Source organism: Nanorana parkeri, unplaced genomic scaffold (genome assembly GCF_000935625.1).
Source record: "Nanorana parkeri isolate BGI_ZX_2015 unplaced genomic scaffold, ASM93562v1 scaffold27, whole genome shotgun sequence".
NCBI lineage: Eukaryota > Metazoa > Chordata > Amphibia > Anura > Dicroglossidae > Nanorana > Nanorana parkeri.
The window spans coordinates 2516230-2532235 of record NW_017306295.1 but is presented as its reverse complement, the minus strand read 5'-3'; the positions used below and the strand labels follow the sequence as shown (position 1 = coordinate 2532235).

The 16006-nt window shown below is 37.4% G+C and overlaps 1 protein-coding gene across 1 annotated transcript in view; it reads left to right on the top strand.

Annotated features, from left to right (window-relative positions):
• LOC108795029 (collagen alpha-1(VII) chain-like) overlaps nt 1-16006 on the top strand; it is a 204348-nt gene that overhangs the window by 57104 nt on the left and 131238 nt on the right. The window contains exons 39-49 of the mRNA XM_018566199.1: nt 1454-1489; nt 1940-1984; nt 3271-3306; nt 4881-4925; nt 5544-5579; nt 8825-8860; nt 10293-10325; nt 11395-11466; nt 12372-12431; nt 13958-13993; nt 15610-15684. Of these exons, the coding sequence (XP_018421701.1) occupies nt 1454-1489; nt 1940-1984; nt 3271-3306; nt 4881-4925; nt 5544-5579; nt 8825-8860; nt 10293-10325; nt 11395-11466; nt 12372-12431; nt 13958-13993; nt 15610-15684 (510 nt within the window). The remainder of the gene's footprint in view (nt 1-1453; nt 1490-1939; nt 1985-3270; nt 3307-4880; nt 4926-5543; nt 5580-8824; nt 8861-10292; nt 10326-11394; nt 11467-12371; nt 12432-13957; nt 13994-15609; nt 15685-16006) is intronic.

Here is a 16006-nt window from a genome sequence, read left to right as displayed (position 1 = left end):
ATGTCAGGATTCTTTTTTTTTCAGCCTCCTATGAAGAAAGCTCCTTCACTTCCTGTCCTGCAGACACAACAAAAAGTGAGAGAAAAGCTCTCAAAAGTTTGAAAAAAATCCCCTCTTAGATATTTAATTATTTCCTCTCTCTTTGTGTTCTGGTGACAGGTTAAAAATTTGGATTTTCCCTCACTTTCAGTCCCAGTCACAATGGCCACCAGGACAAACAGAGAGTGGTGATACATACAGCAATAAAAATATAAAAGGGGTTATAACTCTTCCTAACTCCTTCCTTCCTTTCTAAAATTAAAAAGCTGTGGCTTTAGAGACCCATTAGCACTGAAACATACTGCGTATGTAATTAACTTGTGTTACAAGTATACTAATTTGCTTGGCACCTACAGTATATACCTGTTTTATCAGTCATTCAATTCATCTATTCTCATCAAAATATCTTACATACAGGGTTATTGCTAATAATGCCTCATAGCAAAAACCTTATATGGTAACTGGTTACCCAAATTACATTTTAAAGACAGTCCCATTACTACTACAAATTACATCCTAATGTAATACATTATCTATTGCATAATGCTGACCCTATTAACCTATTTTCATAGCAATCTTATCAAGTTCCCTCAACTAATAAAGATTAATTTTGTCCAACAATATTTGCAAATCATCTGCCAAGATAAATTGTGTTCCAGGTAGGCTGTACTGAGACCCCATAGCTGTTACTTGGTAGGCTATGACTTTAGATACACAATTGCTTCCACTTAAAGTGTATTTCTAGACAAAACCTTTTTTTTTTAGCTTTGGATAGAGTAGGGAAAAATTAGACCTTCTGTAAATTTTGTATTGCTGTCTAAATTAACATTGGGCAGATTTGCCCCTTTATTTGTGACTCTTGTCAGGGACAAGGAAGTGAGGGGAAAACCAAAATTGTAAAAGCTGTTTCCAGAACAATAGATGATGGCAAATGAAGAGACGGGCACACAATAATATAGTTGTTAAATAAACAAGAAAGAACTATAGAGTAGAACAAAAATACCTTTATATAGCCATCTAATGTTTGCATTATACATACTGTATATTATCTAAACTTAAAAATGCAGACATTTGGACCTTTAATAATTCATGTTATTACTAAAATTGCTGGATATAACATTTACCCTTCCAATACATAGCAGTTGTAGAGGTTTAAGCAAAATATTCTGCCTCTTGTAATACAGAACACAGCTTTTCCTTTTTATCTGTAAAAAATAAGTCAAGGCAACTGGACTTGCTGTATTTTTCTTAAAGATGTTTCACTTGTCATCCAACCAGCTTTCTCAATTCAGAATGACTTGTACAAAAATTATCTGGGAATAAATATGGTGAAAGTTGCTCCAATCCACATGATCTGTTAGTCACAACCGGGTGTTGATTGCATTGTCATTTTTCTTCCATTGTTTACATTCAGGGAGTCATGGGACCTGCTGGACCTACTGGACTAAAGGTATATTTACAACATTCAAACAAATAATATTGCAGTAACTAAGAATACATACAGCTGCTGGGCCCACAGGCCAAATATGCCATCTTCTAGAACCAGAAAAATAACTTTCTTTGCACCCAGTATTAGGAAGAATATTATGTATCTGTAAGATATGTACACGATTATCTGTATGTATTAATACTTCAGTGTTTTACCTATACTCATACAGTTACACAGTGCTAGTAGTTCACTGTGCTGTATCTGGTTGCTCATTCATTCAGCACATTTTTATTTTGTATAACACTGACTTATACATTATTACAATATTTTGTATGAAGCATATCTATTATAGTTCTTTTACCAGTAACGTTTCGTCCTGATAGGAATATGCTACCAACAAGAATCACTCCATAAAAAGAGCTTATGTCTAAATATATTTCTTGGAAATTTATTCTTACTTTGTTTTTAAAGGGTGTACAAGGTTTGCAAGGGATTGAAGGACAAGTTGGATTAAGGGTAAGAAATTTTTTTAGCATGTGTTTAAATGAGTGCTCAGATTTATGTATTTCTGTTAGGATCAGTGTGATGCACATCTAAAGAGAAAATTGCAATCTCCCTTATTAATCATGTATGCTTATAATAGAATTTAATTTCACTGTTAAAGGAGAACTATGGGGTTAAGTCTTTTCCCCATAGTTCTCCTTAGGGTAACTGGAGGACACAAACTAGCGTCCTCCCGTCACCCTAGTCTCAGTATACAGCGAGGTGTAGCTCGCTGTATACTGATACGCCGCAGCTGAAGCGGATCCCGACAATTGTGCCGGGATCCGCCCAGCTGCGTGACTGACAGCTGGCTCTGCCTATCTAGAGGCAGAGCCAGCTGTACCCGCCCCCTTCCCCGTCCGTTGGCTGGCGGATCGTAGCGGGGAGGAGGGAATCCAGCCCCTCCCCTGTCACGGCAGAGAGCTGTGACAGGATCGAGAGGTGAGCGAACGCCGGTATATGTTCGCTCACCTCCCGATCTACTGAGCCGACCTGTGACAGTCTCATTGTCACAGGTCGCCTAGAACTATGAGGTGAGTGAAAATCACTCACCTCATAGTTCTCCTTTAAACCTTTGCTTATAATAGAATTTAATTTCACTGTTTTACCTTAATTGAGAAGATGGCATAGTCATTTTTTAATAACTCATAACTTTAATAACTTAATTTTGAGCAACATTCGGCAACCAGTCTATAGTTTGCTGTAGTCCGACTAGTAAAAGATGAATGCTTGTGGGAATGGGCAGTAGATTTCTGATTATTAGCATTTGCCTTGGTAAAGAAGCCCATACATTCTCATAACTTTGTATGTCAATTGTGTTTTCTGCATTTTATCTGCCTGTTAAAATTAACAATATTGTAGGTGTGTGTATTATTGACTAATGCTTACCTCAGTAATTAGCAGACTCACCAAGTAATATAAACAAATAATGTAAATGCAAGGCTTTTGGAGCTGTTGCGGTAAGAAACTGAGACACATTACTGTTTCTGGAAAATGTATTGAAATTTTCAAAGCACGCATAGGCAAACAACTTTGCACCAGTATGCACCAGTATTATAGCGAAATTTTGTGTTCATTTGGTGTAATCTTTCAAAGGTGGTATGCCGATGACCTGAACTGATAACTGTCCTATAGTTCATGGACTAAACCATGAATTATCTTGTTTTTTAATTTTCTCTTGCTTTTTTCTGACCATGTGCTTAGAAACCTATAAAATATTTAACAGACAGAGTATTTTAACACTAACATTATTCATTTAGGGCAAAAAGGGACAAGATGGTGAAAAAGGTGAAAAGGTGAGTGCAAAATAAATGATTTATTATCATTATATGTTATTGATCTGATAAAGACCCCATAAGTGACTCAAGTGAACTCTGAGTCCCAGAGGTGGTCCCTATCCCATTCCCTCTCTCATCCCTTTTTTTCTCCCTGTTTCTTACTTTCTTTATTTTCATTGCTCCTCTCAACACATTGGGGTCTATTCACCTAGCTGTACGGGCTATTTTGAATAGCCTGTAAAGCACCCCTTCGGTTCTACTGAACCGAAGGGGTCCTGGGGCCGAAGCTAGCCGAAGGATCGGCAAAGCTACGGCCAGATCCTTCGGCAGCTTCGTGAATAGACCCCATTGTTTCTATTCTCTACAGCAATACTTTTTTTTCAGTATTTTCTAGCTCATCCATCCCTACAGAAACACCAGCTGTCTCTTATCTACCCTGATTGGCTCTTGTAACAGAGTACTCATAGAAAATATTTTTTTTTTTGGTTGACACGTTTCACTGGGGCAGAAAGTGAAGGAAATTCTTCCCAAAGAGGGCACAGATAGCTTTGGGTATCTCAAGGACACATAATCAATTGTAATCAGTGAGTTTTATCACAAATATCTTATTGCAGAAATGCAAAAGCCCTTCAATATAAAAGCAAGTAAAAACAACTGCCACATGTCTAAAAAAAAACCCTGTGTGCAGCATAAAAACGTTTAGATGATGAAAAATTGATAATGCTATCTCTGACTGCCTATAGACCTAACATGGGTCCGTTAAGTTCGTGGAAAAAACTGAAAGGACGCTTGTGACTGGACTTTTGTGACATCCATTCAACATCTGTTCACAGATCCTGTGCTGATCAGAAGGGACACCATCCTGTGTGAATGGAGCCTTACATGAGCATCATTAGTTTAGTTGCATATAAAACTGATGAATACTGAATGAGTTCTCATCAGTTTACAGCAGATTGCATATCCGTCTTCAGTGCAGTTCAGTTCTATTTACCTGCGGTTTTCTATTTCCTACATCCATCTTTCACATGTCCATTTTTTTTTGGGGGTGGTTGTTGAAGAAAAAGCTTCTGCTGCTACTTATAAGTGAGGCTTGCCCATTTTTTGGGGTCGAAGTCTGGAACACCTTCTTCCTTCACCCTATTACTGTATTGCCAACAGGAGGTGTCCCACATGTCTGGTCTGATATTCTTGGCCATGACAGCTGCAAAAAATGGATTCAAAGAATGTAAGGCATCATACTGGATCAGTCTGAAAAACTGACAGACTGATCCAGACTGAAAGCCCAATGCGAAAGGGGCCTAATTCTATTTTAATCCACATCCATTATTAATCACTGTTTACCATGTACTTCAGAAACATTTCTCTTCTCATATGACTTGTATGTCAATATGAGAAGAGAGATGTGCCAGGAAAATCTTTAACATTATTCCATAACTCTTTTTGACTGGGGAGAATCTGATCTGTCCCTCTCTTACATCTGGAACCTGGATTAGAGTCCAGCAGGTATACTCTGGTGATAGTTGTGATTATATTTGATAATCTCTTATTAATCTAAACTAACCAAATAATATTAATTTATTATATATTTGCAGGGAGAGCGTGGTGATATAGGTCCTATTGGACCTGCTGGAAGAGCTGTAAGTGAAATGTTTTATTTGGTATTCAACAGACTGTCTTTTTTGCTTCTGCCTTTTTGGTTTAGCAAGAAAGAGTTACCTAGTATAGTTCTTTCACTGACAGTATCTAAATATATAACATAAATGGAAAGGTTGTTTTGCCATTGCCATTTTTGCTTGGGGGGTGACCTCTTTTTTATTGTTTTATTTACTACATCACTTTGTCATGATTGTGGTTGGTGCTCTACTGACATTTGCTGAGCACTTCATGTTAAATTGTGAGTCTTGTTTAGCAAACCCTACTTTAATTACATATAGCAATGTTGCAGTGTGGCAGAAAAGGATGTATTCTGCTACACTCCAACTGTTCTTCCTCTACACATTTTGATAAATAATGTCCCATATTTTAAAACTATATCCTGTGAGCGATATATTTCTGTACATTATTGCATAATCAAAAGGTTTTTATTTCCTGAAATGATATCATCTAAAAAATATCCTACCTCTACTACACATGGGCTGTGATAGATAGATAGATAGATAGATAGATAGATAGATAGATAGATAGATAGATAGATAGATAGATATGTGTGTGTCAATCAACATATTTACCCTATGATATTACTTTTTTTCTAATAGGGTCTGCCGGGTCCATCTGGGCTAAAAGGTGACCAGGTAAGCTAGATCACTTATATTGTATGTCCTGTGATAGACATGCAGCTATCTTACTGTCTTAACTCATGAATAGGTCCTTTTTCTCATGTCTCAATAATGTCAAGTTATGTTTTATTTCAGCAACATTCTAAATGGGAGATTTAAAATGTTCTATTTAGCATGTTAAATCCTTCCTAAAGTGTTTCCACATTTTCAGTTAAATTCAAGAAAACCCCTCTATCAGGGTTATTCACAAAAGGGTGAAGAATTTGAAGAACGTTTCATCCTTCAGTGAATAACCCTGTTTATGTTTCTTAGGTGTTCCTATTCACACAGCATACCAAAAAAAAATTAAAAAATATTTCTTACCCGTTTTGTTTTGTTGCAGAAAGCAACATGACTGACAACAACAAACAGTTTTTTTCTAAGCAGCACCTTCACAGTGATCTGTCCATTTGGAAAGACATAGGACTGAAATTTGTGTTTCTCTCATTAACTGCAATAACATTTAATGGAGAAGCTACGGTTGCAATTCTTTAACTACTAACTATTCACAGCCCCTTATAACATTACAAAGAAGGAGAAGCAAGTAGAAATGTTAACCCTTAAGAAGCCAAGAGACCCTTAACCAAGTAAAACCAATTTACAACTGCATGAAGTATTTTTAAAATATTTTGTAGCTTAAGCTATTTGGAACATGTAACAAATATAAAATAGATGTTTCCCAACCCGCACTCCTTCAGTACATTCAACACCGCGATTCATAGACTCATGCTACTAGACAAACTAGATGCACAATTTGACCTGCAACGCACAGGCATAGTTTTTGACACTTGGTCCTGATATTTGACGTCTGAACTTCCTACACACCAGTTACGGGACATTTTGTCCACCTTCCAATACTCCCCATGGTTCCTCAAAGCTAAAATTGACGGCTCCCTTGGTGCATTAGACGTTCTCTGACATTCCTTAAGCCCCTCTGACATTCCATAAACCCTTCAAATACATTGAGATTATCTGATCTCTTCCCCTTCCACCCATCCAGCGGTTCCTCCCAACTGTACACTAATTTGTGTGATCCATGGTCTACTACAGTGTCGATGCTTATCTCTCTCTTATTTCTCTCTTATCTTTTCTTCTCCCTGATGATGTTTCATGTTCCTGTTTCTCTTTGAGTTGTATGGACTATATAATATATGGTGATGTTCCCTATGCCATCCCCTTGATGTCAAACTTGTGGCAAAGTTATATGGTCCTGTATTGTGTCACCACCACATGTAGTGAAAACATTTGGAATTTTTTGTGACAATGTATCATCACTGTATACTTTGCAATAATAATAAAAATTGATTTGCTAAAAAATAAAATAAAATAGATGTTATGCCAATTTGGCTGCAAATGTGAAAATACACTCTAAGTTTCATGGGTCACATGCCCCTGCTATGTTGGATAGGAACCAATGTAATACCATCAATTCTGTTCACCTTACCATGAAATGAAAGAGACACATCACACTGGAGAGGACTTTTGTGTGGTCCCCCTTTCTCCCCCCCCCCCCCGCCGCAGCCGCCCCACAGCCTATAGCATTTTGTCATTTGTTACTGGTGACATTGAGCAAATAAAATATGATTTCTATACAAGATGTATATAGTGCCAACAGTTTTCACTGCAGTTTACAAAAAAGAAAGACAGTACAGTTAAAAATACAATTCACTACAAGAGGGCTAGGAAAGTCCTACTTGTGGTACTTTATAGTTTAAAAGGAAGGGGCAAGTGAAACAAAAAGTAATAATTTTGAGTGGTTAGCTGATAAAAAAAAAAGTACACTTTTTAGGTGAAGGCAGAATAGGCTTCTCTAAAGAGTTGAGTTTTCATCGATCACCTGAAGGTGTAGAATAGGAGATAGCCAGACATATTGGGGTAAAGAGTTCCAGAAGAAGGGTGAAGTTTTGTAGAAATCCTGGAGGCAAGCATGGGAGAAGGAGATGAGGTTGGTAAAGGGCAGGAGGTATGGGGAGGAGTGGAGTGGATGATCAGGTGATATTTTCAGACAAATATATGAAACAATGTGATGTAGCTTGGTGCCTAATTGTAGATGGCTTTGTATGTTATTAGTATTTTGAATTTTATTAGTTAGACATGTAGAAGTCAGTGGAGGGACTGGCGGCCGCTAAACAGTTGATAAGGTAGAAAAGTCTGGCAGCAACATTAATGGTGGATAGCCTGTGTAGGGGAAGGCTGAATGGGAATTGAAATAGCTGAGGTGACAGATAACAATGGAATTAATTAGTAGCTTTGCGTGTCATTTGTGACGAAAAGGTGAATTTTAGAAATTAAGTTTAATTAATTTAGCCCAGGATTACACCCAGCGTCCTGGCATGAGGAGGGGAGAGAGCTGATGGTTGTCCCTCCTGACACAGAAGGGAAAAGGAAGAATTATTATCAGCTAATTTTGGGAAAGACTGAGTTTGAGGAATTGTAATGATATCCATGATGATATGTCAGTTAGTAAATTAGTGATGCATGGGGAGACTGAAGAGGTAAGCTGAGAATTAGAAAGATAGATTTGATTGTTGTTAGCATAGAGATGGTATTAGAAGCTGTAGGGGTTTATTAACTGACCCAGCGAGGAGGTGTAGAAAAAGGAGGAAGGAGTCTGAGGATGGAGCTTTGGCAGACTTCTTCAGAAAGAGGAAAAGGAGATAGAGTTGGAGGTGACACTGAAGGTACACTGAGAAACATAGGAGAAGAACCAGAAAGGAGCTGAGCCTTGGAGGCCTATGTTTTTTTGAGAAGTAGTGGATGGTCAACTGTATCAAAGGCAGTAGAAAGTTCTAATAGTATAAGTATGAAGTAGTGAGTATTGGTTGGAGCAGTAAGTAAGTCATAAGCAAGTTTTAGGAGGACAGTTTTAGTGTGCTATGAAAGAGATGCATCACACTGCTGAGATACTACTGTGTTCCCCCTCACAGTAGTATCTAGTACCAGTTTTCTCGGAATTCAGAAATACAGCCAGATTGACTTATAGTGCATAACCTTTCATTGTAAGCCTGATTTCTGCATTGCATTTAGTGGAAACCATAAACAATAATATCAGGAGGTTTTGATTGATTTAAAAAGAAAAAACATTAAATGATTTGTACAGCATACAACTACCTGGAGTTCCAAGGTCCATTACAAATCAGGACTTCATTTTAAATCCAGCTTCATTACACTTTTTAACCAGGAACAAATAATATTAAGCAGTGTTCTTTCTTTTTTTCCAGGGCATTCAAGGTTTTCCAGGAGCTCCAGCAATGGGGGTAAATACTGGTTCTCAAGTATTCACCAGCTTGTGTAAACACAGTTTAAAGTTCCCATAATTTCTTATTTGTTTAGTATATATTTTAGAACAGAAACTATAAGTCTCTTTGCAAATACACACTGGGGAGACTTACAATTAAAAAGTGGTTAGAGTCAAGTTTAAGTCTATTGCAGTAGTACTGTAGAGCAGCTAAGGGAGGACTTTATGAATGAAGCTGCAAAATGATTACAAATATGTGCTAAATCTGTCTCATTGCACCTGTTTAACACTTCCTGGACTGATAAATTCCCCTACTCCCCACAGTATTTCTGGACATGCAAACTTACTTCACCAAGTGAACCCTTCAAAAGGTTTCTTCCTGTAAATAGGACCTTGCGCCTTATAAATGTTTTATGTGGATTAAGGGTTATTTTTGGCGGGGTGGGAGTTGGGGTTGGGTGGAGAGCTTCCTGAGGCCTTACCCTTCATTCCATTTTCTATAGGTATATTAATATTTTTTTTTTATTATTTCTATACCATCTCATTTACATTTGGGGAAATCAATAAATACATAAAGTGGCACCAGTAAGACGCAATAAATAATAGGAGAAATATAAGGTTTGGTCATCAAGAATATGAGATCACCTTTTAGAGTATATTTTATATGGCAAGGAAAGTATGTAGGAGGTGGTAAAACAGCATTCAACATGGTGATGCAACATAGGCAATTACATCATCTGATGCTGCGCATGCATGAGTAATTACATCATCAATAAGTAGTGGTAAGATCAGTATGCATGTCGCTAGTGGAGATTTTGTTTTTTAAATGGCATTACAGGCACTGTCACTAGTTGAGACACAAGCACTATTTACCTCTGATGAAGCCATGATCATAATGATGTATCATGTTAGGGGTGGGTTAAAAAAATAGCTAGAGGGAGAGATCATGAGCTGGATAAAAAAATTAGTAAATAGGGAATCAAAGGTAAAAGTAATTAAAAAAACAAAAACAAAGAAAGGAAGATTGAGGGATAAATATTAGATAGTGAAATATATGATGGCAAATTTCTTATCTCCTTTGAAAATGGTGTGGGTGCAAATACAAAAAAGATAAAATAAAAATTGATGTATGTAGGTACAAAGATCATTTTAATGGAGGGTTAATAAAAGTTATTAGTTCATTTAAGTTAGTTATGTTAGTTAGTTAAGTTGTTTTAAGGACCCTGATGGGGTGGACTTACAAATGGTAATGCACCTCATATTCATTGCATTATTTGAAAGAATGCAAACCCCAGATATGGTGTATGGTATCTAGAAAATTACCCTCCTGAAATATAAAAGTATAGGTATTGCATATATTCACAGCATTTACTATATCTGACTGTGCCAAGGAAATGTTATCATTTAATAATTATGAGCTTTTTTAAATGTATGTATTTTGTGCTTCATAGGTAGTTGGCCCTACTGGCAAGAAGGGTGCTAGAGTAAGTATACAATTCAGGTAAATTGCCCAGTTCAACATATAACATTTGCATTGCAAAGTTGGGAATAATGTACAAAAAAGTGATTAGCACCAGGGTGCTTACCTTTGTGTGTAAGTACGTATCTCTCCACATCTGACTATGTAAATCTGGGTATCCAGGTGTAAGAGTGACCATACATTGCTTGATTAAAGCAAATAATGTAACCAATCTGTGCACTGACTGGGACAAAAAGAGCCATAAAGGTGTAATAACTAGGTATGGAGGTGCTGGTTATTACATATGGAGATAACCTATCTTTCTGTCTTTGAGCCACTGTTCTACAAATGTTTTTTTTATTTGCTGAAATGAGAGAAATAATGGTGGTATATGTGAAAATCCAAGCAGAACTTGATGAGATCTGCTTTCTATGGACAATTCTAATATATAGTTTTCAGAAATGAAAACTCTAAACCTAATAAACATACCTTACAAAGTTGTTTTTAAAGTGACTTTCAAGCATATGGTACTGAGAAGCGATGATTTCATGAATATATTTGCTCCCACAGAATTTATCAACAGCGTGTTGTAAAAGTGCAATACATTTGCATATTTTTTAGAACTCCATCGGCTTGTTAAATAACCATCAAAAAAACTATGTTTAAACCTTCAGCAGCTTCTAAAACTCTCCTGTCACAGCTGAATACAAGGCTGTTTCAACAGGCAAAGCTCCAGCACTGTCAGGTAGTGTCAGTGCTTGCCGTTAAGTCCCACTCACACACATTGACTCATCGCTATCATGAGCTGCCTCTATGGCTAGAAGGAATGTGGAGAAGGTAGGAAGGGCTGGATTAGCTTTACTCACAATCTTGCCGGTCAGAAAATCTCAGTGTTTTACCACAACAGTAGAACATCAGAGCCTTCTACTGCATTTTCTGATTTGCTGTGTTTTGCATCTGTGTACTATCCCACATCAGTCTGGAACCTGTATGCACTTTTACATACATTTTTTATAGTTAAATCATATAGTAAAATATATATATATATATGTATATAGTATGATATTAAATATATACATTTCTTTATTTGTCAGGGTGACATTGGACCTGTTGGGCCCCAAGGTCCTAAAGGCATCAAAGGAGATCGAGGAGACAAAGGAATTAAGGTATGACACAAAATGCACAAAACAAGCACAATTCCAACACCTTAGGCATGTATTTTAGTGCAAACCTTTTGAAGTTATAAATAAATTAAATAAATACATACATACAGTGATCCTAATCATCATAGGTGCTGAACTAGAAAAGTTACAATGAAAATGTGATTGGTTATTATGGCTGGTTGCAATCTTTTTTTGTGCACAAATTGTCATAGGAATCTCCCATAAAGATGTGATTTACAAAATCTGGTGGAGAGCAACAGCTTAGAAAATGAAAGCCAAGATGTTATTGGTTTTGATACCTTGCTATTTATGCCTGAATTTCTTATTCTTGCCCTAAAATTCAGCAGATAAAGAATGCATTTGAGTAGAAAGTAATAGCGAAAGCTTGCTTTCAAATAATTGCTTTGTTAAACGATTCAAAGCTGAAATCCAGGCAAGCAGTTTAAATACATGAAAGAGAACTGTTTTACTTGCCAAAGGATTTGTATTTCTGTTCCTTCAGTTCTTACATTTACATAACTTTGCCAGACAGCTCTGTCTAGCAGGGAAGGGAGGAGACCTGATCTTTCTCTGTGCAGATTTACTTTCACTTACAGCTCCTCTCCCCACCCGCACCCTGTGACTGGACTATGCTCCTTCCATCCATACACATCATTCAAGACATTTCCAATATGCTAAGACCAAATTTATTTTTCCAGAATGGAAATCAGGCCATTAGTTCTAATATAATTTGCAAATGAATAGTAAGGTGTTTCTAGACGTGCCTACTGTATATTTGATGTTAAAATGAAACACAGTTTTGATGAAAATGCTCAATGTTGACTTTTCAGAATTTACAAGCTAAACCTTTCTGTAAAGGCATTTCTCCAAAGTATCATGATATTAATTTAAACTTTCTTTTATTTAAGGGAGAACCAGGCTATGGGATCCCTGGCCAGGCAGGGCCAAAGGGAGATCCTGGTGATAGAGTAAGTAAACGGTGCACTTATTCTAGACTATTTTTAACTAAAGATTGTATTCCAAAATATAATAGGATGTGTAATCATTGGTATTAAAAAAAGACGTGAAGGCTTACAATCAACCTGCATACGGTAAGAGAACTACATGAATTATTTACTATAGATTTTATCATTAGTTAACTGTCTGTAAATCTGTAAGCCCGTAGGGTATCAAGGTGAAATGATTTAAAAGGAGAGCTGAAAAACATGCACTCTCTTTGCAATGTCTATCACGTCCACCTTAAAAGTCTTGCCGATCATCTGCTTTCCAGTACTGCTGAATAGCTCAGAGACTACCAGCACCCAGCAAATTATTACTAAGCTTTAGATGGCACAGCCTGCATTGGAAACCAATGCTTTTCCTAAACGGTGCTGTGGCACCCAAAGAAAGTTGTGCTGTCCAGACACTGACTGCGTTTGGAAATACATTAAAGAAGAATGGCCTTTCACATATGAATGAAGAGAGGCAACTAGCTCTAAGGAGTGAGGGCTCCACTGCTCACTTAAAAGAGCTGGTTACCAAAGGTTCTAATGAGGAACAAGCATAGATGTTTTAGGGCCCATTCACACCATGTTGGGATCAAATCTAGACCGTTACGTGTTTCTCCCACACAAAAAATGCATCCCATTGTATTTGTATGGGATTTATGGGGTCTGTTCACACCAGTGCAGTCTGTTCCAGTGTAGGGAAAAAAAATACTGCATGTCCCATTTTCTCTGCACTGGAACACACACAAGCGTGTTAAAAAATGCACTGGAATGCACTGGAACACAACAGAATGAATAAAAAAAGGGAGCTTTGGATAAATAACACATATCACCTTCGAATAGACATAGGAGTATAGCAAAAAAACGTTTCTAGATGTGCCAGCAAGTCCTCCTATAAAGTAAAAAATGTACCCTTTGATTCTCTTAGCTTCAAAGGCGGGTGCACCCAAAAATAATGTCTCCTGTGAGGATTGCAATAGCAATCACAAAGAATATGCCTGCATACAAACAAAACATGTCTGTTTACCAGCTTACTCACACAAGGGGAAGTGCTTTGAAATAAAGCAGGAAGTAACCTCAGCAATTAATCTGCATAATGACAACCCATAAAAAAATGCCCCGGAACGTATCAAAAGTGCATCACAAAAGCACCACGTGTGCAGAAACGGGTGCAGATCTGATCCAGACATGTTGTGAATGGGCCCTTTCCCTTTGTTAAAAACACTACCCATATACTACCATTTTAGGCAACTAGTGAAACGAAGTCTTTGCAACATTCTCGGCACTTTCATAAGGAACCTTCACACACAACCAAAGATGTTATATTATTGTTATCTTTTCTCTTATGACGTGGAACACGTTTTAGTGGATCAAATCAGTAATAACATGCCATGCACATTATGGGCAAGGCAAGTCACATTTACCATTTATTCATTTTTGGCTCTGGATGTGGAAAGCACAGCTTGGTATTTGGCTCCAGCATGTTCAATTTATGATTTCTTTTAAAGGGAAACATTGGATTATCTGGAAAACCAGGTCCAAAAGTAAGTTTTAAGTATATTTAAATATTTTCTAACTCTGTAACCATTTATTTAACCTGTTATTATTTGAAATTATTACCAAGTAGAAAGGGTGCAAAAGTGTATGCTTTGAATAAATCTCTAGAGATATCTGCGTCCCTATATGACAAAGAGTCATATAGTAATGTTCTTGGCCAATCTATTAAATGATTGAATATCATAAATATATTCCAGATTTAATGCAGTGGGGTTGATTTACTATAGAAGTGGTCATTGCAATGAATGTTGGTAAATAAAGTGAACTGTATTCACTTTCAAAACGCAATCATATACAAAGGAAATTAATTGCTTCCCAGCCGGCCGTTGTAATTAAACGGCCGGCCAGGAGCTTCCTGGATGTAATAGGCCATCTAAAGGCAGCCTGTTAGCCCCGCCCACTCGTGCGCACCACACGCAAGCAGGAAACTGTCAAAATTTAAAAACAGGCAGCGATGCCTCTTTACATACAAGCGATCCGCCTGCTATAGAGCCGCCGGATCGCATGTATGAGGTGTCGATCTGTGTGCCTCTGCCCCCACACTCCGCAGCGCTGATCTCAAGCTCCACTGTGCCCGGGGTGGGTCGGGACCAGCACGGCAGCTCTGTAAAGGAGATCAGAGGGAAATCAGTACACGATCTCCCTCCGAGACCCTCTCTGGTGTCAGAATGCGGAAGTGATGTATAATACATCACTTCTGCATTCTGCTGTCACTCATAAAAAATTATTTTAAAAAACACAAACATGTTTAAAAGTCCCCAGACCTACATACACGCACGCAAACATGTGCATATGTATGAAAACGACGATTGTGCCCATTACACCGCATATGTTGCATATCACCGCGAACGCGAGTGAGAGGGCCATTATTCACTGATCACAATAAATTGATGAGCGGTAAAAGCTTTTAAAGCGTTGACTGTGGCCAATTTTGGGTATGGTATTTTATTGCGATTTTGCAGGCGCACGCAATTTTAAAGCTTGACATGTAAAAAATATGGTTAAGAATAAATGTTTTTGGGGGAATTTACTGTACTTTTTTCATTATATAGTAAAAAATAAAAGCCCCCAGTGGTGATTAAATACCACCAAAAGAAAGCTCTATGTGTCCCCAAAAAATGGTGTAAAATTTATTTCAGTACGACGTTGCATGACGGAATAAATGTCAGTCAAAGTACCGCAGCGCTGAATACTGAAAAATGGCCGGGACAGGATGGGGGTGTAAACACCCCAGTCAGCACGTGGTTAAAGAAACAGGAATTATTTCAGCACTTTATTGGGAATTCAAAGTGAGCACAGGTACCTATTTACTAATGTTCACTTTGCAAAATGTACATACACTTTTCAAAGTGGACATTCCCATTAGACATTGCACATTGGACACAGTGGGCATTTCTTCTAAATGAATAGCTTCTACTCCTTTAGTAAATCAAACCCATTAACTGTGACTATACTTACATTATGATCCCATGTAACTGTTTAAAGATCTTGCTCAGCAGTGAAATTGTTTACTGTGACCCATTTTGTTATAGCTTAGAACTTTCAGATGATGCAAACTATAAACTGCAGACTAAAACTATGAAATATCATCAACTTTGTGTAGGGGTACGATGGTGGCAAAGGACAAAAGGGTGAGCCCGGAACAAGTTGGACCATGCCTGGAATAAGAGGTAAAGATGTAAGTAGAAATGGTAGAGTCCTAGCAGGACAGTCTAATCATGTGCACTATTGAAATATTTTATTGGGGAATCCAGGAACATAGCCATAGAGTGTAATTATTTACAACAACCGTCAAGCATATACATCTCCTGATGTAACATTAGCCATATTGAATTCTTCATTGCTCTATTCAGAAATTAATTTATTTAGTTGCTTTCTCCTTTTATTTAATATTTAGTTTTTTACATTTTTTTATTAACTTAAAATGTATTTCAATAATGATTACTTAAAAATGATATATGGTCATACATACTGGGGGGGGGGGGGGGGGTCCTAATAAA